The sequence below is a fragment of the Ipomoea nil genome, unplaced genomic scaffold (genome assembly GCF_001879475.1).
Source record: "Ipomoea nil cultivar Tokyo-kokei standard unplaced genomic scaffold, Asagao_1.1 scaffold3025, whole genome shotgun sequence".
In the NCBI taxonomy this organism is placed as follows: Eukaryota; Viridiplantae; Streptophyta; class Magnoliopsida; order Solanales; family Convolvulaceae; genus Ipomoea; species Ipomoea nil.
Window position 1 is genome coordinate 973,395 of NW_017619453.1, and position 26,351 is coordinate 999,745.

Consider the following 26,351-nt stretch of genomic DNA (forward strand, 5'->3'; position numbering starts at 1 on the left):
TCTTATTTCTTTGTAAGGGTTATTATTATTTTTTTTTAAATGTTTTCTGAGTAAAAGACATTTTTTATCCTAAACTTATAGTGAACAATTTTAGTCCTTTATAAAAAAATTTGTCATTTTATGAACAGATTTATTGTGACGAGGACATTTTTGGTCCTCCGTCTATATTTTTTGTTAGATAACCGTCTGAGAGAGGGATAATTACGTCAATTTAGGCTATCTCCTTCTATCTATTATATCTATGTGTGTTTTGTTCGGTCATTATTCGAAGGAGTCGAAGAGTCCAAGTTGCAGTAAAGGCATGGTTGTGGGGCATGGTTGTGGGCAGAGCATTTCGTAGTGCAAAACTACAAATAAATGAGGGTCAGAGTAAAAGCATGGTTGTAGGACCAAAATTGTCCATCTCACAATAAAAAGATAGCCTAAATTGACGTAATTACCCCTCTCTTATACGGTTATCTAACAAAAATATAGACGGAAGACCAAAAATGTCCTCGCCACAATAACTCTGTTCATAAAATGGCAAATTTTTTTATAAAGGACTAAAATTGTCCAAGCCACTATAAGTCTAGGACCAAAAATGTCTTTTACTCATGTTTTCTTGTACGGGTTTAGTATTTTGTTGAATTGAACTTACCTGATTTTGTTTTTTGGTTAAAAGAAATAGCACAGTGAAATAGTCCAAGAGGAACTCTTAATAATTGGTAATAGACGCATATATACACATAAAACAAACACAAATACACAAAAATAAGACTTTAAAATTTAAAATTTTCCAAATCTCATTTTTAAAAAATTGAAATAATTTGATAGTTTCAATCGTAACTCATAATGCTCAGTGGAAGGAGAAGTCGTTAATTAGAGGGCTCACGGAGAAGGATTAAAAATCCAACTTTTTCCCACTGCCCAAAACACCAAAGGTGTTCATCTCATCACAGCATTCAAAAAAATCAATTCTTTTTACAAATCAAACATATTCAAACCAAGTTTCAAGAAAAAAAAATCAAAAAAATGTTATCCTTATTGTTGAAAACAAGAGGGGGGCTTCAGTGTGTGTAACAATGAGATCATTGATGAATTATCTCACTGAAATCCGCTAAGATATTTTGTATTATCATCATAAGCCCAAATCAAACTAGATTTGTTTATAAAAAAAAAAAAAACAATTGCCAGAAAGAAGATATATGATTATAGAAATGAAGAAAGAAGGAGATGAAGGTTGGGTGTGCTCAGACAGCCAAGGGTTTGTCTTCAACCGGAAGATCAGAAACTCTAGTCCACATAAATTGCATCCTCACCGCACCCCATAAAACTACTAAAGAGAAAACAAACATGTAAAAGAGAGAGAGAGGAACTTACAGAAGAGAAGGAAAGATGGGGATGAGAGGAGAGGTATGGGGGTTTGGAATATATAGATGCACATTAGGAGGAGATGATTCAGTTCCGCATAGATCTCATCTCCTCCGGCGGCTCCGGCTAGGGGTTTTGTTCAGAGAGGAGACTTTGTTTAGGGTTTTGTAGTGGCCCTTAGGCCCAACCATGGATTAGGGCTCCATTTCAAGCCCATTTACTTCAAACGGCCCAATCATTCAGTTAGCAGTCGTTATATCATAGCGCAAATTATGCTGTGCAACCGAATGCACCTTGCAAGGTGCATACGGTTGCAAAACAGTGCCGTTTTGATTAAAAAAACGCGCGTCCCACTTAAAGAAGAAATCAGGTTCGATTCCCGGCAATAGCATTTTTATATATCCAGAAATTCATAACTATATATCCACAAATTCATAACTATATATCCACAGTGAATGAATGAAATAAAAATTCACAATGAATAAATGAATGAAGTAAAAATCCACAATGAATGAATGAATGAAGTAAATATTCACAATGAATGAATGAAGTAAAAATCCACAATGAATGAATGAATGAACTAAATATCCACAATGAATGAACTAAATATCCATAAATTCATAACTATATATCCAGAAATTCATAACTATATATCCATAAATTCATAACTATATATCCATAGTGAATGAATGAAGTAAATATCTACAATGAATGAACTAAATATCCACAATGAATGAACTAAATATCCATAAATTCATAACTATATATCCACAAATTTATAACTATATATCCAGAAATTCATAACTATATATCCACAATAATGCTATTGCCGAGAATCGAACCTGATTTTTTTTTAAGTGGGACGCGCGTTTTTAATCAAAACGACGTCATTTTGCATCGTATGCACCATGCGCATGGTACATTTGGTTGCACAGCATAACTATTGATATCAAAGACCGCGGTGCATGTGCACCGCGGTAAAAAACGGCGCCGTTTCTTTAAGTAAAGAAATGGCCCGCCGTTATAGTTAACGGAGTCCGCTTGTTTGGTGTATTAAACATCAACTGACACTACAGTATATCTAAACCGACACTGCAGTTATATCAAAATGATACTGTAGTTATAGTGAAATGAAACTGCAGTGTATATAAAATGAAACTGAATAACATTTCACATATTTGAGTGTATATTGTACAATGAAGCTGTAATTATATCAAAATGATCATGTAGTTGTGTTTTAATGAAACTATAGTGTATATAAAATAAAATTAAATAACATTTTCACATATTTGAGTCTATAAATATCAAATGAAACTATAGTTATATCGAAATGAAACTGTAGTTGTGTTGAACTGAAACTGCAGTGTGTACAAAATGACACTGAAGAACAGGGTTACTTTTTGCAAAAGGGTGCGAAACGGCGGAAAACAAACACTGTTTATTTTCATTTAAAAAAAAAAGACGCGCGGTGCATAATATAATTTGCCTTCAGTTAGCAGTCGTTATATCGTGCACCAGGGCGCACAATGGATTGTGCGCCCCGCCCTATCCAAAACGACGTCGTTTTGATGCATTGTCTAAAAATAAATAAATTATCTGTTTCGAATACACATAAACTCATAACATAATACACAAAAACTCATAACTGAATACACATAATCTAACACGACACATAATACACAGAAACTCTTAACTGAATACACAGAAACGCTTAACTGAATACACATAAATTCTTAACTGAATACATAGAACTCTTAACCGAATAGTGAATACACAGAAACTCTTAACTGAATACACAGAAACTCATAACACAATACGCAGAAACTTTTAACTGAATACACATAATTGAAACGTGCGTGTTTTGTGCCTGGGTGCACATTGCTATGTGCGTCGTGGTGCATGATATAAATTGCCTTCAGTTAGGGCAAATTATACTGTGGACCGCGGTCCACAATGTATTGTGGTCCAAGAATCAAATCGACGTCGTTTCTTTTAATGAAAAGAAACGGTATATGTTTTCGCGCCGTCCGCAAAAGTAACTTTGATTGTATAACATATTCAGTTTCATTTTGTATACACTGCTGTTTCATTTCAACACAACTACAGTTTCAGTTTGTATACACTGCTGTTTCATTTCAACACAATTACAGTTTTATTTCAATTCAATTGCAGTTTCATTTGATAATATAAAAATAATACGTGATGCAGTGTCATTTTAAATACACTGTAATTTCATTGGTAATTAACACACCAAAAATATGTACTCTATTAATCTTTAACGACTGCCGTTTTTTTTACTTAAAGAAACAACGTCGTTTTTGGACCATAGTCCACAATATAATTGCTGACAAATTATTATGTAGGCCCGGATTCACTTTACAATATACGGGTCGAGTCCAACCCGTTTGCTCCAATTGAAATGTGCAGTCTATTGTTCTGCTTGGCCCAAAGTACGACTGTCTTTTTTTACTTAAAGAAACAACGTCGTTTTTGGACCATAGTCCACAATATAATTGTTGACAAATTATTATGTAGACCCGGATTCACTTTACAATATACGGGTCGAGTCCAACCCGTTTGCTCCAATTGAAATGTGCAGTCTATTGTTCTGCATGGCCCAAAGTAAAATGGGTCGAGATCTTCACTACTGAATTGGGCTTCTTGTACAGTTGTTGCTTAACACCTTAGGTCCAATCGTTATACCCTACACCATGGCGCGCGTAGCACTATGCGCCGCGCGCCTCCCAAAACGACGTCGTTTTGGGGTCGTTTTGGGAGGCGCGGCAGGAAGTTGTTGTGATTATGTGTATTTGTTCACACAATTATGTGTATTTGTTCATACAGTTATGTACATTTTTTATACAATTATGTACATTCTTTTTTATACAATTATGTACATCCGAATCAGAAAATTTGTGTGTATTATGTTAAGAGTTGATGTGTATTATGTTAAAAGTTTATGTTTATTATGTATTATGTTAGATTATGTGTATTATCTTTTAAAAAGAGTATGTATATTTTGTTATATAATTATGTACATTCATGTATACAATTATGTGTATTCTAGTATAACATTATGTACATTTTTGAACAACGGTTTTTTTTTTTAAAAAAAATTACTGTCATTCACTGGGGCGGGAAATTTCAAAAAATAAAAAAAATAAATAAATAAATTTAAAACGACGTCGTTTTGAATCTGGACGCACAGTACAACACGCGCCGTGGTGTAGGATATAAATTGCCCCTTAGGTCGGTTTTCTTTAATTTTCTTAAATTTATTTTTATTTAATAATATCATGAATTTTGACATGTGTACTCGGCCCAAAGCTTAACCGGTCATTGTTATATTATAGACAAGAGTGAGTCTACCTTACATTATTAACTTTGATCTAAAACCAATTGTTATACAATGAACCATTGTGTATATAGTATTGTGTGGACTATGATCGTCAAATGAAACTATAGCAGAATTAAAATACTACTTTAGTATTATTATAATGAAACTAGTGTGTAAAAAATGAAACTAAAAAACAGAACTCATTCAATAACGTATATTGTCAAATGAAACTGTAGTATAATTAAAATGATACTTTAATTTAGTGTTGCTATAATGAAACTAAAATCAAAAGTCATACAATAACATTTATTGTCAAATGAATATAAAATGTAATTAAAATAATACTTCAACATTACTATAATTAAACTAACTAGTATGTTGATCAAGATTATGTGGTTTAATGGTACCCGAGTTGGATTTCTATTTGGAAGTTTGTGAGTTTGAGCCTCAGTGTAGGCATTATTGGCTTTTTATGTTTCAATAGAAAAAATGAAACTGGAAACTGATGCTTTCGTATTGATATTTACTACAATTAACATATTATATATGTGCTTGCAGTTAACATATTATGTATGTACATTCAATTTATTCATATATGTATAATCTGTTAGCTGAATGTATATAATATGTTAACTGCCGTCACATATATAATCTTAATATCATTTTGGACAAGAGTCCACAATGCAATGTGAACTCTGGTATAATTTGCCTTAACTAGTTAACCGATTAAAATACGTTGAGAAATTTTACTTTTCTAGCCGTCCACGGGTACAAGGTGCATTGTTCGAATTTGACTTTGTAGTGAGTTCTAATGTACGAGTATTTGGAGATCTATAAAATAATTGAAACACATTCCACGATTTATTTATCTACCCGTCTTTAAGGTAGAAGCAGTAAGGGATGTTCAAATTTAAGCTTTAAACTTATAAATTTTGATATGTGATTATGTATGTGGTTACTCCATATAAATTAAGGATTTATACTTTAAAGTTGGTACCATGGAGCGATGCAGGGTTTATAATATTATGAATTTCTAACCGTAGTTATGTATCAATTAGTGAAGACCGCGATTTGGATTTGGTTCCAAACCGACAATTCACGGTTCAAAATAGTTTTTAAGTCATGTAAATCAAAGAAATAGTTACCAGTCAATAACTATGATTTGGAACCGAAACTACAGTTATGTCTAGTAGTAATGTTTTTTTTTTTTTTTTTTTTTTTTTTTTTTAGGGGGGGTCAAACATCTACATTATAAGTTATAACAACTTACAAAATATCCAAGTAATTCAGTCACATCAGCAATCAACATTAATGTTATTTTTTGGTTGATGAGAGAAATTTGCAGTTATTATCTGAGAATGTGCACTTGGTAAATATTGCTTCTGTGTGATAGTCCGCAAACTAAACACAAGAGATAAATTGCATTATAAAGACTTGTGCGATGAGTTGGACTGAGACGGTATCAACAAGAATCAAATTCATGATATTCTAGTACATAAATCACACTCCACCCATTCAATCATCCCTTTCGAGGTATCAACATTAATGTTTAGATCACTAATTAATTTTGATGTGATTTTGATATTATCCGCACTTATGTTTTTGAACCATGTGTTGAGTTATAAAGTGATTTTTGAATATACAAATCTATTTGTTATTTTATTATTCTCTGTAATTTTTATGATGATATCAATTTAAATTCTTTGATTTATGAAAAAATTTATCATCGCTATCTAAATATGCATTATGAATGAAGTCTATCTTACGATTTTAACCAGCAAATTAAAAATCGATATTTGTTTAGACTAAAAACATATCGATTTTAACGTCGTTTTAAGGTGGTTAAATTTTGGACGGTTGTTGGATGATAGAAAATACATTATTGTGATGGTCACCAAATGAAAGAAAAGTGACAAAACGAGACCAACTGCATTTATTCATAAATGACAAATCTAAGAGATTCCTTCAATCCAACCATATCTTATGAGATCACCGACGAAGCAACCAATTCCAATGATTACAAGGACTGAGGTCAATAGTTATATAGTGCATGGATTAGAGGTCAATATTATTGCAAAGTGAATTATGGTAAAAAAAAATAAAAATTATATATATAGATTGCATCATGTGAGAACGTGTGCGGTGTGCCTAAATATGAACATGTAAATCAAAAGTGCACAACACAAATTACAAAAATTGCACTATATAACATGTAAAAATGTAATAGAAAAACGCACGAATTCTAAAAGTGTATTACACAAAATTATAAAATTCACCCGTCATTGAATTACGGGAAAACTCAAAAAATGTAGGTATTCTAAAAGTGTACTACACAAAATTACAAAGTTCAGCAACCTGTTTTGTGATCCTAGTCGGCAAAAGACCTTGTGGCCAATTGTCAACTCCCACATGAATACGAACTTGAAACATTATATTGTAGTTATCGAGTCAATTGTCTTTTACATATTCTTTGATTTATCGAAAAACTTGCAAAAAACATGCGTATTCTAAAAGTGCACTATACAAAATTACTAAGTTTACAATAGGTTTGAGCTAAAGGAAGTAGTTATATGAGTTTATATATTGAAAATATTCAATTCAAATATTTTTAATAAGACTTTTAAATAATACACTATAAAATTATGGCACTTAATAGATATATTTGGATATAAATTAATATATATTCAATTCAAATATTTTTAAAAAAACTTTTAAATAATACACTATAAAATTATGGCACTTAATAGATATATATGGATAGAAATTAATATGCATTAGCTGTGAGACATTATTCTGATTTCTGAACACCAACTTCAATAATATACCTTTAAAATTTGGACTGCCACATAAAATATCAAATTAGGTATACTCATAAAGTTGTCTTCAAGTGACCTTATTTGAAGCGAAAATATGTTGTGATTATGACAAGAGAACATATACTAAGAGCTGAGCTACTGTTTCGAAAAGAGCGGTGTAATAGTAAAATATGTTTTTAATTTTGTATTTAAAAGTTTTGTTAACGTTACATCAGTTGAGCCTATTGCACATGGACTGATAGACTATTTAGAGTGCGTTTGATTCAAACATTAAAATCAAAATAGTAATGAGCAACACTACAAATAACACCACCAAAGTTTTATTAATTTCTAGTTTTTTTTAATTGATTTTAAACCCATTATGGATTTGAAGTAAAGTATGTAGAACTTTTTCCATTCAGGCTTTATATTTGAATTCAAATTCAACCTTTTTGTGACATGACCACTCAAAACATGCAAGAAACAATTTTAAGCAGGCCAAGCACGTGATGAGGCACTATGTCACCATGTTCTTTATTTTTAATAATAATAATAATAATAATAATAATAATAATAATAATAATAATAATAATAATAATAATATTATTATTATTATTATTATTATTATTATTATTATTATTATTGTTGTTGTTGTTGTTGTTGTTGTTGTTGTTGTTGTTGTTGTTGTTATTGTTGTTGTTGTTAATTTAAATTGGCGAGTAAAGTAGAATGATATATGAATTGAATGAAAAGCACTAGCATAGTTATTTATATGCACCTACTTATGTATTAAGCTAAGGTACAAAATTAATAAAAAGAAAATTACACATTTAGTGTTTGTGTTTAGGGTAATATATAGTGGACTCAGTTCTCGTGTTATAAATATTATCGTTTCCAGTCCTCAATTTGATAGTGAAGTGGTATTATCGATTCCTTCAGTAATGAGTGTTGCAAAGTTTGCTATTACTCTTACTTGACGTTTAGTTCAAAGAATAAACATAAAAAGAATGAAATATAACTTCAATCGAAATCGAATAATAAGAAAGGAATATAATAGGAATAATACTCTACTATTTGGTTAACAAAGGGAATAAATATGAAATTAAATTATAGGAAGAATAATATTATATTCTTGTGTTTGGTTGGACTAGGTATAGAAAATATAAAAGGAATATCATTTAAATAACCAAAATATCCATAATCAAAATAAAGCACATACAATATATGCATACTAACCTACCATAAAATAACAAAATACAGAACATAATAAAAATTATTATAAAAAGTCGAATACTATTACAGGGCGTTTGGTTGGAGGGGGGAATTATGTGGGAAAGGAATTGTAATTCCATGGGAGTTGAATTACTGGGAATAAAGTGGGAAATTAAATTCCAGTGTTTGGTTGACAGGAATAGAATTACTGGGAATTTCAATTCCAATGTTTGGTATACATGGGAATTGAAAGGGAATAAGTAGTATAAAGTCCAAAATGTCCATTATTGTTGTTAGACATCAATTTTAGGTTAAAAAAGGAAGGGATAATTTTGACTCATCACTATCTTTTTTTCCCAGGAATTAAAATACCAGGGGGGGACATGGGATTTTAATTCCATGAAAATGGGGGAATTGCAATTCCATGGAATTGCAATTCCCTCCAACCAAACTACGGAATTTAATGGCCTTTGGAATTAGGTGGGAATTAAGTGGGAAGGGAATTTAAAATCCCTCCAACCAAACGCCTTGTTAGGGTTTCTTTAATTCTCTCTTGTCGTCTCTGGTATTCTACACGACTGTCGCCTCCGTGAAGCAAGCGAATCACGGAACGCGGCGTCTGATCGTCTTCCCATGCTATTATCTCCACCGCAGGCAACGCCCGCCTTCACCATTTTCTCATCCATCTCCACCGCTACCGGTCGTTACTTTCTTATTTTTGCAATGTTGTTTTCTTTTGCTTTGTTTTACTAGTTTAATTTTGTTTACAGTTTCTGTGTTTTTCCTCTTGTTGTTTTGACGAGTTTCTTCCTCTCGTTTACTTGGCGAGTTTTTTTTTCATAAAGCGTGAAATGATAAAACTGGTCATGGCGTATGTGAATCTCATCCTGGGTGACAAACATGACAATGAAAAAGAGCTGAACTATGATGACAATTTAGCCCGATGGAGTTATTGTCAATTGATAGAAGAATGGAAATAGATACTCAAGTGGTGTGCAAGAATATTCAACCTATGTTAGTCTTGGGTATGTTTGACCAAATTATTAAATAATCTTTAAGTTCCTCCAAAGAATTCAGTTTTAAATTTGTGAAACAGTAAGCAAATCAAGTTTTCAGTAGCATTGCTAGGGAAATAGTTTCTGTGTCTGACTGTAAAGAATGTTTGACCATTCTATGGATCGTTATTGTAAACGTTTCGGCCTATTATTAATGAATTAGTTTCTTTATTTTACAATAAAAATAAAAATTATTATATTATCTAAGAATTGCTCCATGGATCTCATAGGAAATGTTTGATGCTTCTTGGGGCTTCTTTGGCGACCGTGAAGTCACTGGATAAATTGCTAAGTAAAATAGTAAATGGCAATTTATATCCTACACCGTGGCGCGCGTTGCATTGTGCGCTCATATGCAAAACGATGTCGTTTTAATTTTTTTTTTTTTTTTTTTAATTTCCCGCCCCAGTGTTTGGCAGTTAATTTTTCTTTAAAAAAAACTCATGTTCAAAAATGTACATAATGTTATACATGAATGTACATAATTGTATAACAAAATATACATACTGTTTTTTAAAAGATAATACATATAATCTAACATAATACATAATAAACATAAACTTTTAACATAATACACATCAACTCTTAACATAATACACAAAAATTTCCTGATTCGGATGTACATAATTGTATAAAAAAGTGTACATAATTGTATAAAAAATATACATAATTGTATGAACAAATATACATAATTGTATGAACAAATATACATAATCACAACAACTTCCTACCGCACCTCCCAAAGCGACGTCGTTTTGGGAGACGCGCAGTGCACAGTGCTACGCGCGCCGTAGTGTAGGGTATAACGATTGTAAGTAAATAGATCAGGTCCGAATCGGACTCAGTGTACAATGATTTTGATCAAAAGAGTATATTTATAATATTCTGAGTGAATTCCATTTTTGGTCCTATTGTTATAGGGGTTTTTTTAATTTTAGTCCACCATAATTATTTTTGCCACATTGCATCCACTATTACTAAAAGTGTTTCAATTTTAGTCCATTTTAAGATTTTTCGTGGACTAAAATTAGAACACTTTTAATAATAATGGACGCAATGTGACAAAAATAATTATGGTGGACTAAAATTGGAATGACCCCTATAACAATAGGATCAAAAATGAAATTCACTCTAATATTCTAAATACGAAAATCATATTTTACTTATCTAGTTATCTTTTTCGGACTATTGATGATTTTTTTTATTTTTTATTTTTTGAAAGATGGAAGTAGATACAAAAGGAGGAATGAGATGTACATGTATACATGGAAAATGACGAATAGGTTGCCTTTGATTAGAGGGCGGCAAACGGCATTCCTATGAAAACGAATCACGCGACTCCCGTTCTCAGTTTTGCGGCGAGGTCACGTTGTTGCCTCCTATGAATGTATAAATATTTACCGACATATTTTAATTTCTCCCCCAATTCTTAATTACAAACATTAATAACATGTATAACTATAATGTTAGAAAATATCTGAATGCTACTGACTCTATTACATTGTAATATCTGTTTAAAGAGTTGAGGCTCAATCTCATGACCTTCCATACGAGAGAGGTCACTACATATGCCATCTGAGCACAAAGTGCTTAGTTGTCTTGAATATTATTTAGTTAAATCATACATGAGAAAAAGTTATGTATGATGAGTTTGATTAAAAAAGATATTAAAAAGAATGAAATTCGTGACATTCAGAATCATTCTTAACCTACTCGACCATTCATTGGGAACTGATTTCTTTATTTTTTTTTATTTATAAAAAAGCACACAGTCATACTAGAAAAGTGCGCTCCGAGAGACGCCACCTTGTATGTAACCATAGTCGACAAATGATCATAAAGAGGTAAGCCAATCTAAGTTGCTTATAGTTGACCGGCTCAAACGAAGAAGATTGAGATAGACAATTCTCATGGAAAGTCGATCAATTTTGGAACCTTGCAAATCCCCACTATTTATTTATTTCTTTGCCTACAAAAGGCAAAATTATATCGCCCCTAGGACCCCAACACCTCAGCCAGAACCAGAACCTAGAGTCTAGTGCCCACAATGAGTCCATAACATCGTGTAAACTCCCACACTGTGACTATCATGACTCGATCGACTTAAGAAGTAATTGGGATTTCCATACGAGTCTATTTGTTTATTTCTTGGTGATAGTGAATTTCGAGTACGGATTTTAAATTGTCTTTATTTGGCTAATTGATGGAGTAATTAATTTAGTAAACTCCTAATCCTTCCTAATCAAATCATTACATAACTAATGCTCAACTACCTATTTTGGCAGGAGTCTCTATCCAATAGTATCCATCATATTATGCTAACCAAATAACTATTCCGTAATATTCTGCATACCATATGTATTAAATCTTTTAATCTTTTTTTGAATGTCACCGACTCTAATATATTGTAGTATATATTCAAACATACTCACTAAGGCTCGATCTCATGACTTCCCATGTAGGAGAAGTCACTATATGCCATCTAAACACAAGATGCTTGGCAAAATCTTTTAACTTAAATTCGATGATAATTTAGAATTTTTCATATATATATATATATATATATATATATATATATATATATATATATATATATATATATATATATATATATATATATATATATATATATATATATATATATATATATTCCCTATTGTGAAGCAGTGAAGTACACATTCCAATAAAATATTATTTACACTGTAAAATTTTAAATTTAGTTCACAAAATATTTAAAGAAGCAACTTTTTTACGTGTATATTCTAAAACGCAATTTTTTAAAAAGAAGAAGGGGGGGGGGGGGGGGGGGGGGTAAGAACAATAAAGATCCTTTAGGATCAGGAGTTGATATTTTGTAATGTGTATGTATCAACTTGCGGTGTACGGCAATGCGCGATATGGAGACATGGTGGGTGGGAGGTGATGCCAATGTCTAACGGTTGGTCATCCACGAAGCTCATGAGTTTAGAGTTAGCTGGGAATCTAAATCTAAAAATAAATAGAGCCTTTAAAAAAAAACGAGTTAATACTCAAAATCGTCCTCGACTATAGTGGGTTTTTTCGATTTCGTCCTAAACGACTTTGGTGACCTAATATCGTCCCAGACTTTTGTGTTTCGCTCAATTTAGTCCTCCATTTGTTATTCCGTCAAATTGGTGTTAAATTAAGGGACAATTCAGTAATGTCAATATTGATCTCTCTTTACTTTCAACTTGTGAAGTGTGAAATTCCTCTTTCTTGTACGAATTACACGCAGAATTACTCCCGGACCTGCAAATCAAATTTTATATTCGCAGTTTTAGGAGTAATTCGTAAAAAAAAAAAAAAAAAGGATTTCGCAGTTCACATGTCTATGAGTAAAGAGATGCCAATATTAAAATTACTGAATTGTCTATTTATTTAACACCAAATGGACAGAATAACAAATGAGGGACTAAATTGAGCAAAAACACAAAAGTCTGGGACTAAATTGAGCGAAACACAATAGTCTGGGACGATATTAGGTCACCAAAGTCGTTTAGGATGAAATTGAGAAAAACCACTATAGTCGAGGACGATTTTGGGTATTAACTCAAAAAAAAAAAACATATTTATTAACATTAACGAATATGTTCGTAAACGTTAACAAACACTAATGAACGCTTAACAAATAAACACGAACACGATTTTCAAAAATCTTAACAAACGAACACGAACACTTCAAAATTTTTAACAAATGAATACGAACACCCTCCGTTTGTTTATGTTTGGTTCGTTAACAACCCTAACTAGGCCTTAGTTAGCAAACTCTTTGGATGACCGCACAACCCGCATCTGCAAGATGATCAACTCGTCAACCGAATCTTTCAAAAGGGATATATATTCTCCAATCACCACCCTGCCCCACGTTAACAAGAAAATCGACACATCTGTTCCCTTCTCGAGACATGCATGACTATGAAGCTCTCAAATCTATTGGAAGAAACATGAAAATAGTCAAATATATTAGGAAAAGAAGGAATGATGCGTTTAATAACTGGAAAAAAAAATTAGATTTTAATGTTTCGATATGCATAAAGATAATGGATGTTTCATTTTTTAAGTTGGTTAGGTCGTTGAGTTAACTTGGTAATTATAAAACTATAAGTTAAATTTTTAATGAGAACCGTTTATTAACTCTTTTGATTTGACCTGATCAACTATAAGGCAAATTATTTTGTGAACCATTAATAAAATGTACATTTTTAATATATTAAATATACATTATTTATGTACTGAATGTACATTATTTGATAGTATATAAAATAATATAAATTCAGTATATAAATAATGTATCTTTAATACATTAAAAATGTAACTTTTATTCATAGTCTACGCAATTGTGTGAACTATGGTCTATGAAATACGCAGTCTTAAAGTCATCAAAACGGGTTTATCTCACCAATCTCGCTTGGTAGCTAGTGTACTAGTGTGTTTACAGTACTACCATTAGTGTGTATATATACATAATTATATATATATATATATATATATATATATATATATATATATATATATATATATATATATTAGGTACGCATCACCAAAAACACACCATTAGATATGAATAAAAGTTAAGTACCCTACACTGTTCGGAAATGCACAATTAGGGTGTGGGGAGTTATGATGTATTTTTTGAAGTGTGTATTGGTGTTTTTTGGTGTATTTTTTGGTGCATTTCATTGTTGTGCATTTTTCAAACATTATTGCTGCCTTTTGTTAACAGCCGCACGAGAAGACGCAGCCACATTTGAACTTTTGGCTATATATATATATATATATATATATATATATATATATATATATATATATATATATATATGTTTATTTATTTATATTTTAAAAAATGTATTAGTGATTAGTAAATTGTACAAATAAGTTGTTATTGATTTATGAATTAATGCATTATGTAGTATTAAGATTTATTATTTTATTTCTTCAAAAAAAGATTTATTATTTTATTAAGGGTTAATTCCACCAGAGGTCCCTGGTCTTTGGTGAAAATTTCAAATTTAGGCCCAGACTATTATTTTTGTCATTTTACATCCTAGACTATCGTTTTTGGACACTTTTAGTCCTTATAACTTCTTTTTTTTTTTTTTTTTTTTTTTTTTAAATAAGAGCATTTTTGTCTCTTCATATTTTTTTTTGTTTTTTTTTTCAAACTTAGAAACACAATTTATATTCTAAAAGTTCACAATTTCAATACTAAAAATACACAATTTAGGATCAGGAAAGGTGGACCCTGATCCATGGTATAACAATTGCCAAATGGCAGGCTTTGGCAGGTCCCGCCCTATCAGCCTGTTTTGACAACTTTATCTATTTGTGATTTTTTATGGATTAGAGTCACAAGATTGTTGTTAAAAAAGATAATGAATATGGGAATAACATGAAAGGATCATCTTAAAAATTTGATCTTTAGCATGTGGTTAGATGGGATTAATGTTGTTACATTAGAATACATTACGGAGTATATCACAAGAACTGGGATGCTGCTCCTTTAAAAATTTACCCATTTTTGGTCACCCAGCAATGTCAGGTACAAATTGAGGGCCACGCAGCAAGTCTTTTTTGTCTTGATATTAAACGCAGAAGCGACACTCTAGGCTCTGCTCACTCCTCTATTTTATCCCATTATTATATGCATATATGCATATATATCTGTATTTTTGTAAACCCGCCATCACAAAAACCCATATTGCTTCACACATACTCCTGTCTCTCTACTTCCCCCAGTTGAGAAACCGCTTATCTTCTCCACCCAATTGACTATTATTACCTGTTTTTGCAAAACCAAGAATTGACCTTTTCTGCTTGTCTTCATGCCCTTCTCAGAATATGCTCTATCTCCAAAGCCTTGGGGTGCTCTTTGAGCTTGAATTTTAACTGGGTTTTCACTTTTCTTGAAGTAGATTCCATCTGGGACTCTGGGTTTTGAGGTGGGCCTTTAGCCTTTTGGAGTTCCAACGTTTATTTGGGTCATATGGATGTCCCTTGTGATCTTGAAATGGATGTAAATGGTGAAGAGGTTTTCATGGTAAACAAGGTAAGGATTATATTCTTCTGTTTTGTTCTACTTTGTAAAGAAACAACTTTTCCTTCTGAAATGTAATTATTTGCTTTTGGGGAACTCTTTGTTGCCTTCTTGGCTTAATTATTTCTTCTTCCATTGAAAAGTTGGTGCTTTTTTCTAGCAATACCTAATCCAAGAATTCTTTCCCATTTTTCTGTTTGATTAAGGTTGATCATAGATTCATAGCCTATGTCTGCTAGGACTGCAATTGTAGTGTGAGAAAAACTTTATTACAGAAATTAAAACCCCAATGGTTTTCAGTAATTATGGACCAATTATTTCAGCATTCTCCATAATTGCTTTCATTATCAGCTCTAATAGTAGCAGTGGCTTCCAGATTTATGTGTCTTTGCTTTCTTTTTAGCTTCCATAATTGTACTATTGTGCCATTTCCATTGACTTTTCCAGTTTCTAAGCAAAGAGAGAATTAATGTCTGCAACTGTATTGCTGGAATGTGGGGTTGAGCTGAAAACTCAGTTTTCTCCCACTTCTAACCTATCACCTCACATCCCCTATCCGAGGGTATACAATGGTTAAATCCCGCCTTTTGACCATAGCCAAGAAAGGGTTACAGAGCTGATTGGTTCAAACCAAGAACGCCAATAAGCTGTTTCCACTGGGAGTCAAACTTGCTTGTAATTGTCAACAAAATGACCAACTTGGCTGAAGATGCCCCACCCTTCTTGTTTTTGTTTTTATTAGTGTGTTTACACTGGGTAAATCCCGCCTTTTGACCATAGCCAACAAAGGACCACAGGGAGGTAAACTAGCCTAGTTTGTCCATAGCTGATCGGTTCAAACCAAGAACGCCAATAAGCTGTTTCCACTGGGAGTCAATGACCAACTTGGCTGAAGATGCCCCACGGTTCTTGTTTTTGTTTTTATTATTTATGTGGCCTCTTGTTAATTATTGGTGTAATTATGGCATTTAAATGCCCTTGCCTTTTATTTCTTTTTTGTTTCTTTCACATCTTTTTAGAGTGACTAAAAAGGTTGCTCTCATTTCATTTCATCACTGTGCTTTCCCTTCTTTGCTGGTATGGTCACTGGCAGACAGCTTTTCTTGATTCCCCTTCAAAAATTAAATGCTTATAACGACCTGTCATTTTTATTTTTCAACATTTTCAGATTAAAATTCACATCCTCCACTGCTTTTGGGCTGGTTTTCCTAGCAAAATAATTATATGACTTAATCCCAGATTATTCGCTGTATGTACAATTGTTGTTGTTCTGTCATTTTGGCTGTGTAATTTGATTTTGGTTTCTCGTAAATGGTTGCAGAATGTTCTGTCTTTTTATTGCGGGAGAATTCGCAAATTGTTTAGCAAATCGAAGGGGAGGGGGAGTAATGTGAAGGTGATTTTCCATGATTTTCCCGGAGGGGCTGAGAGTTTTGAGCTAATCGCGAGGTTCTGCTACAACAAAGGTAACATTAGTGTAAACCCGTTTAATGTTTCAGCTCTGTACTGTGGTGCCCATTTTATGGAAATGGATAAATGCGACTTTGGGGACCAAAATCTGGTCGATAAAATGGAGAAATCGCTGAAAGATATCAGATATTGGACGTGGTCTGAGCTTATTGTGGCTTTAAGGCAGTGCCAAAATTTGGTTCCCGTGGCAAGTTCTTCGGGTATGCTTGACATGTACCTCGATTCTCTGATCGGGAGGGTAGCTTCGTCTTTTGAAGCGAGCCCGTGTCCTTCTGCTTCTTCCCCCGAGAGTGGCGGTTTTCGTTTGTCGTGTGACACTAGAAGCACCGAGAGCTTGAGAACTAGCATCTTTCGAGCAACATGGTGGTTTGATGATCTTGCTAGTTTCGAGCCCTTTCTGTTCGAGATGCTGGTTAAACAAATGGTGTCCAAGAACTTTGATCATATAGTTCTGAGTAAATTTATCTTTTACTACCAAAAAACGAAAACGGGTGAGAAATCCAAAATCATGGAGACGGTTATCGAGATGCTTTATTTGCTCGATTCGGGTGCTATTCCCAGCAAGAATCTGTTCGTGATACTCCGGGTTTCTTCGCACTTAAACATGAGCAAGAGTTGCAGAAACAAGCTGCAAAGCATGATCGGTTCGCAGTTAGACCATGCGACGTTAGACAATTTGCTACTTCCATCGCCTCTCGGGACGAGCTATTTGTATGATGTAAATTCGGTTCTTAAGTTTCTGAAATCATTTCTTAGCAGAGGAGCGTGTTCTGTGCCGTTGACTCGACTAAAGAAAGTTGCCCACTTGATGGACTTGTATGTAGCAGAAGTAGCACCCGATCCTCGTTTAAAACCGGCCAAATTCCTCGCCCTATTAAGGTCGTTGCCCGATTCTGTTAGAGACTCTCATGACAGAATTTATCACGCAATGGATATGTATCTGGAGGTATAGTCCTTTTTCTCTTTTATTTTATATAAACATAAATGTGCAATCTAACTATCAGCTTAGACTTTTAGTTGAGATGGAACATATGCTTCAATTATATCACATTCTTGATTGGTTTCCTGGCGTTGTGCAACCATATTGATCTCGAAAGTTCGTTACATATGATCTATATGCTCAAGAATACAGCAGAATTTTCGCCTGCTCCAGTCGATCTCGAGTGTTGAGCATATATAATATATATAAACATAAATGTGCAATCCAACTATCAACTTAGACTTTTAGTTGAAATGGAGCATATGCTTCAATTATATCACATTCTTGATTGGTTTCCTGGCTTTGTGCAACCAAGTTCGTTACATATGATCTATATGCTCAAGAATACAGGAGAATTTTCACTTGCTCCAGTTGATCTCGAGTGTTGAGCATATAATATATAAACATAAATGTGCAATCCAACTATCAGCTTTATCTGATTGTCTGCGTGCTTCAGGTTCATTCAGGATTACCCGAAGAAGAAAAGATGACAATCTGTTGCGAACTGAATTACGAGAAGCTCTCAACCGAAGCTCGCAACCATCTTGCCCAGAACAACAAATTTCCATCAAAATCTGCACTACAAGCTCTCATTTCCCAGCAATCCAAGCTCAAAAGCCTGCTCCAGAAAACCAATCAAGACTCCCCGTGTCGTTTCCAGAGAACCGAGAGTGTGAAAAAGGACGACCAAGGCTGTGAACAAATCGTCCTCTACGCCAGAAAACTCGATCTTTCAACCCCGAACGACAACCTCAGAGCGCATTTGCAAGGTATGCAATGGAGAGTCATGGAACTGGAGAGAGTCTGCCGGAAAATGCAGATTCAAATGACAAAGATCATGAAATCAAGACTCACAAGCCAACCCAATCCCAGATCTTTACCTAGGCTTTGCTCATGATCTAAAACTATCTACTATGCACATTTATGCTCCTTAGTCCTTATTCTTTTCGAACATGCACAATATATGTACATATCATATAAAAATTAGCTGTACTCATCTGTCCTGTTCTTGTTAGGATCAAACGCTTACCACTACACCAAAATCTATACCTCATAACTAAGACGTAATTTTATTTTCTTATACCGCCACCACATTTTCGAGAGACAGGATACTGGATTTGACCCTTCAGGCCTCAGCCTAACAATCTCGCTCCTAGTCACCAATTTCTCGACTTTACCCTTTACCAGCCTCTGCCCAACAGTTATGTTGTTTTCATTGAATTCCCAATTTCTCTTGTGAAATCACATTAGGGTATTCATGTTTTGGAATCTTGGGTGTACATAAAACAGATAAGAGGGATAAACAGCTGAGTTGTATTGATGCATACAGAACTGTTTATTCTCTGAGAAATGGGAAGAGATAAAAAGATGTGTTTAATCATTGCAGAGACAACTTATTATTCTCTTATTAAGTTGTGTGAGACAAAAATGAATTTGAGGTCAAGTCATTTTCCATTTCATTCTCCTGTTCAGACAAGCCATGATGCTCCTCAACCTAATTGTCTGCCCACAGAAAAACAATCTCATAAAGATGTGAGGTTTCTATCACCAGACTGAATTCTCACTCAATACACTACTGAATCTCAGAGAATGGGAGGACATGTGAAGAAACAAGAGAGGTTAAAAATGAGGAAAGAAACAAGGAAGTTGGTGCTATGTATGGTTAATCATCTAATTGTAAATTTCCACAAGTTGGTCAGGTTTTGACTCGGGAACTACAAGGTTACAAGTTCGACTTCCAGCGGGAATGACCAATAGGCCTCCTGGTTTGAGCCGGTCATCTATGGGCAACTTAGACTGTTTTACTTTTTTGTGGTTGATTGCTGGCTAAGGTCACAAGATGAGGTTTATTCAGTGCACACACTCGGTAGTGACGGTGGATTTCCCTCGTCACTTAAAAAAAAATAAAAATTAACTACTTATACAATACAATAGACTAAGATGCCAAGTTAACCACAGGTATTAGTGTATTACAGTAATACAATTTAGTCTAATTCACTAAAAATTGAAGTTCTGCCAACTTTCCCCAAAGTCTTGTACCTTTCAAACTTTTCTTTACTAAACTTGAACCTTGTTTGGTTCACATGAAAATACTTTTTTGGGAGAATTTTTTCTTATAATTTGACAATTTTTTTTTTTTTTGATGGAGAATTTATTTAAATGAAAAATAAAATTTTTAAATTTGAGGAAAACGAATTTCTTACTTTTTTTGATATTTTATTTTTCTCACATTTTAAAAGAAAAGTTGCAATGTAAATTTTTATATTACCCTCACATATCTCATTTTCAACAACTTATTTCCCACCAACCAAATAATGAAATTAATAATTCAAATAATTTATTTTTTCCATAGAATTTAAATTTAATTCCTTTTCAATTATTTCCCATGGATCAAATGTGGTTAATAATTAGAACCATAAAACTCTATGGCTAAAAACCAACAAAATAGAGATTTCATATAAAATAGAGAAAATGCTCAAATACACCTATGAATTTTATATGAGAAAACAATGCGACTGGTTTTGTATCTGTTTTAATGCGATTGTTAAATGCCTCATTTCTTATCCTCCCGTGTTCATCTCACGCTCTCCATTGTTTGAGTGCTAAAATTTGAAATTATGTACGTTTTATCCCGGGAAACTTAGGCCGTAACGCTTCTAGCACCCTTGAGAGACGACAAATAAGGTTTTAAGAAAACAGTAATTCGCTCGACTCGTACTAACCACCTACCCAGAAATTTCTTTCGTTCTTGTGCTTGTTATTTTTTTAAAGAAATATCATTTTCGAAGTAATATTTCGTAACATTTTCTATATACACCGAATACACAAGACAATTAGTTCTATCAGGGAAAATACTATATGTACTCCTATTTTCTATTCCCAACTTTTACTCCACTTACAAAATTTTGATGTAGACACTTGTATTGGGACCCACATGAAAAAAGTAGCCTATCAGTGCTTGCCATATTAAAATTTAGAAAGTATGATTTGAGAGTCTATGTAGTAGAACATTGAACACGAAATATTTTAAATGCACAGTCACCAAAGTGGTGTGAGTTAATCAATGTACAATGGCGTTTTACATGCATATCAGATAAAAAAAAATATTATATATGAAAACTACAGTTTTAAAAGTTTGACATTTTGCATTTTGTTTTAACCAATGTAGAATGGCGTGTTTTTTGTTTTGTTATTTTGTTACAACACTGAAATATTCTTATCCTTGATCAGATGTTAGTCATTTAATTATTGCATTATTCCCAACTGTATCTGCCGCTTGCCGGCGGGTTAACCGCCGAAAGGACCAACTGCCCACCGCTTTTTGCAATTGTTATATTTTCATAGAGTTAATTGCATCTGAGGTCTCCGAGTATAGTGATTATGTCACATTTAATCCTAAACTTTTAAATTGATCATATGTGATCTTTCGACTTCTAAATTTAATTATTTGTGGTTCAAGAAGCTAACCACATCCTTCAACTATTAAACTTTAACCAACCATGGTCTTTTCAAGAGGACCACGACCATGGCCGGTCTTATCATTTTATAGGCCCAGGGCAGGATAAAAAAATGGGTCCCGGTTAATATATATTTAATGCCTAAAATTTAAATTGAATAAGGAAAAAATTATTAATATCAATAACTTTAAATAAGATTAACAAGTTTTTAACAATTTTACATACACAACAATAATCATGAAAAAAATTCTAGGTGCTTTCCTTAATGCAAAATAATAAATAATCGTATAAGTGCCTTCATAAATAAATAATATTATAATTTATAAAAATGAATAAATAATTTAAAATCGAGTAAACTTATAAACAAGAATATTGTTATCATAATAAATAATAAATTAATTATTATTAAAAATTTATAAAGTAATAATTACAAACATATGTGAAGCTAAATTTTTTTTTTTGACTAGGGGCAAGAAATTAAAATATTTCAAAATGCAATAAAAAATGCAAAAAGATATGAAACATAATTATCTAGATAAAATAATTTGAGTATAAAGCACATCATAAATCACACATCTTCTATATTATTTATATGATTTTGATAAATAGTTTTTCTTTTAAATAGATAAATTTTAAACCTTTTTAAAATAATTTGAATATAATGACACATGATAGAAGCTTCTATATTACATTGATTAGATATTCATAAAAAGGTACAGAGTAAATTATCTTTTAATTTTTTTATATTTCAGTCTTAAAATATATCATATAACCCCCTCCGTCCTATTTTTACGTGTCTTGTTTGGTTAACATAAGTTGATTGAAGTTTTTTTTAATTCAATTTTTCATAATATGTTTAGTATAAGTATATAAAAATTTATAAATTTAAAAAATGCATTAAAAATTTAATATAAAAATTTATATATTTAATATAAATTTTTTTCATAATATGTATAGTATAAATATATGAAAATTTATATATTTAAAAACTACATTAAAAATACTACTCCGTATTAAACACAAAAAATCAATAAAAATAAATTTTTAAAATATAAGCAAAGAAATAAAGTTGAGGAATTCTAAATTGTGAAGGAAGGATTGGATAACCGATATTTGATTAAATGAGGTTAAAATTCAAGTATTTTACCAACCAAGCTAATTCACCTTATTGTAAAACAAATGTATATAAATTACTTATACTCAATACATATATACTATATATATAAGAGATAGGACGGGGCCCTCCCCCAAGCATGGGCCCTGGGCAAGGGCCCAGCCTGCCCTTGCCCCAGGAACGGCCCTGACCACGACTGGTTAAATTTGAAAGTCGAAAGATCACATATGGTCAATTTGAAAGTTTAAGACTAAACGTGGCAAAATCACTATACTCGGAGGACTTCAGATGGTATTTTAAATTTATATAAACTAAAAATTAATATTTAAAATCTACATCTAATTTACAAATACAATACATACAAATTTAATAAGAGTCAATAATGTTAGGCCTTTAACGGGAATAAAAAAAATGTTGGTGTAGTTGTTTATTGAAATGAATGGTTCATATTATTTTAATTTTAATATTTTTTTTTTATGATTTTTCTTATTTAAATTGTATTATATTATTTTCCTCCCTTAAATAATCATAATTCCGTCAATATAAACTTTAGTAACAGAATATTCTGTTATTTATTATTCTTAACTTATTAATTTTTATAAGAAAGGTCTTAGGTTCAAGCCGCATTATCAATCAAAATTGGCATAATTGTTAAACATATACGACGAATATGTTAAAATGTATTAAAAGATATAATATAAAATTTAACATAAACTTTGATCAAATAATTAACCCGATTAAATACATATATAACATTCAAAGTTGAGCATAAAAGATTATAATCAAGAACCTAGAAAATCTTGCATTTTTTTAAAAAAAAAAAACACATTTATGTTAAGGTTTTTTTTTTTTCCTTTTATTTTCATTTAATTAATTAATCTTTTTTTTTTTGATTATTTAGAACAAGACTCAATATTTCAATTATGCTTTTGCATTATTGGAATGATTTAGTCATTATAATATTAATAATTTTTTTTTGTATGTATTTCTATAATGGTACAATTGTACATTACTTTATAAATATTGTACTATTATTTTTTTATCAGACAAAATTGTTCTTAGATCATTGTCAGACTTGCGCGACCTAACTACAAAGTTGTTGAACAGAAATACAACTAAACGTAGGCTCTAAAACGATTGGACTATTTTCCAAAGAATTGACAATGTTGACATCCACTAGCTTTAATTGAACAAGTTTACACATCATTTTCATAATTTTATCAATGCATGAAAACTTCTAAAGAAATTTGTAAGTTAATTTTTACTATATCATTATATAGCAATATCTATTGTAATCATATATTTTGAATTATTTATCATCATCCTCTATTGACAACAATTGTCATTGACAAACTCTCAAAACAATTTGTCTCAACAACGAATGAAAATATAAAAGTCAATGACTTCATTGTTGTGGATGAAAAGTAAGTACCCACCTTATTACTCCGATTAAATTAAATAAATTAGTAGCTACAAAAAAAAAAATAATACAAATTTAAAATTAGATGTCTATAATGACTTTATTCAAAAAAAATTATTCATTATAAAAAAATTTAAAAAGAGATATAATTTCATTAGTTATATTATCTTCATTTTCTACAATTCAAAGATTCATTACCTTCAAATTCATTAGTTAATTTATTCACTACATTGTCCGCTGTCTTCGTTTCACACTATCTTGTAATTAAATATCAAATTTATAATATAAAATATGTTATATATTTATTTACCAAGTATTTTATACAAATATAATAAATATTAATATTTGTTCAATACTTTTACATGATAATCTACGACAAATCTCACAACATATGAAACATGTTTGGAAAAAAAAACTACCACTGCCAAATATCAACATGCGCTCACAATTCAAGAAAAAGAGTTCATAGTACAACTAAAATCTCCGTCATATACACACTAAGGCAAAGCTAAAACTACCTACACCATAATCTCATTGCATAACGCTGCCATCTATGCTACATCTAGTAACCCAATTGCACATGATACACTACCAATAAAAAAGAAGAGAACAAGCAGTATTTATTTAGACTATCGTTTAGACTAAATATTTAAACTAGCATTATTACAAGTTGCAAACATTTATTTTAGTGACAATTATAAACAATCTTACATATATTATATTATATTTATATACTTTGAATACTTTGAATTACTGATTTAAATAAACAAATTCACCATTCAATTACCTATGCATGAACATTTCATATATAATCTTGCATTGATATATTTTGAAGTACTTATTTAAAAATAATTATTGAGCATTATCCGTTCACGCAATACGCTTAAAACACTAGTATTAATAAAAACCTGTATCAAGGTTTATCTTGTGGGATGGTCTCCAGAGTGCACAATAAAATTTGATATGGTTCTAACCGGCTACAACAATTATTTTTACTTTTCGGTATGTAAAATAATTAAGAAAAAAAATACATAATTCTAGTATTACCAACATTCTTTTGGTCAAACACGCCCGCCGCACATAATCTTTTTAGTATGAGTTATATCTCATGTATAATTTATTTACAATTAAATATGTGTGAAGTTTACTTAATACATGCACACATACAAATAATGATTGTGAGTTTTCCTTTTATCATCTAAACAATATGATTCTTTCAAGGATGCCATGATTATCACGCATGAAATCTCTCTCCAACAAATGAAGCTTGACCAAAATTTACCCAAGGAAAAAGGAAAAAAGTAAAGTACAAAAATGAAGAGACAAATCTTTGGTTTGTGGAACAATTTTCCTTGGACGGCATTCAGGCAATGTAGCACATCTGCATGTCACATGAGTTATATACGCAGCTTGACAACATAACTTGTACGCCACGGAAACTGATCCACTTATATATATATATATATATATATATATATATATATATATATATATATATATATATATATATAGTGAAAGGTTCCCGTGCGGATGTGCGATGGATTAATGTGCGTGAGATTTGTACTCAATGTGCGTGAGTGTTGTACTTAATGTGCCTGAGATTTGTACTTAATGTGTGTGAATGTGTAAAATGCAGCAGAAAATATTGATGTAAGCTTCTTCCCCATCCCCAGTAGCCATTTGCCCCCTCCCTGATGATGATGATGCGGAGGCGAGCTATGGTGGTTAAAAATTATGGGAATAATACAACAGAAATCCACACTTAGCTGCTGTGCAAATTTTACTGTGCGTGCGTCATTTATATAAACATACAACTGCACTGAAGGTAGCTGATAATTCAGAATCCATGGCCAAATTGAAGGAAGAAGTAACAAGAAGCTTGGGTGTTAATGTGCGTGAGTTTCTGTTCTGCTTCCTTCTGAGCTCGTAATTCTGAAATACGCACGCACATTAAGCACAAATCTCACGCACATTAAACACAATATTCAGGCACATTAAGTACAAAACTCACGCATATTAACATGAGGCACATTAAGTACAAATCTCAGGCACATTGAGTACAAATCTCACGCACATTAAGTATAAACCTCACGCACATTAATCCAC

General features: G+C 31.9%; 1 protein-coding gene and 1 long non-coding RNA gene across 3 annotated transcripts; one reads left to right on the forward strand and one right to left on the reverse strand.

Annotated features, from left to right (window-relative positions):
• Positions 1–1,224: 1,224 nt before the first annotated feature.
• On the reverse strand, positions 1,225–13,390 carry LOC109163452. 2 transcript variants are annotated; one of them, XR_002051274.1, is made up of 2 exons: positions 13,380–13,390; positions 1,225–1,312 (listed from the first exon to the last, which is right to left on the reverse strand). It is a non-coding gene; the product is annotated as an uncharacterized LOC109163452 (long non-coding RNA). The 2 variants fall into 2 exon arrangements; XR_002051273.1 differs by lacking the exon at positions 13,380–13,390 and adding an exon at positions 1,360–1,493.
• Positions 13,391–15,337: 1,947 nt separating this feature from the next.
• Positions 15,338–19,288, forward strand: LOC109163450 (BTB/POZ domain-containing protein At3g22104). The gene is made up of 3 exons (XM_019312198.1): positions 15,338–15,816; positions 17,126–18,220; positions 18,711–19,288. Exons 1-3 carry the CDS (start codon positions 15,754–15,756, stop codon positions 19,149–19,151), a joined length of 1,599 nt encoding a protein of 532 aa, XP_019167743.1. The 5' UTR covers positions 15,338–15,753; the 3' UTR covers positions 19,152–19,288.
• Positions 19,289–26,351: the final 7,063 nt, after the last annotated feature.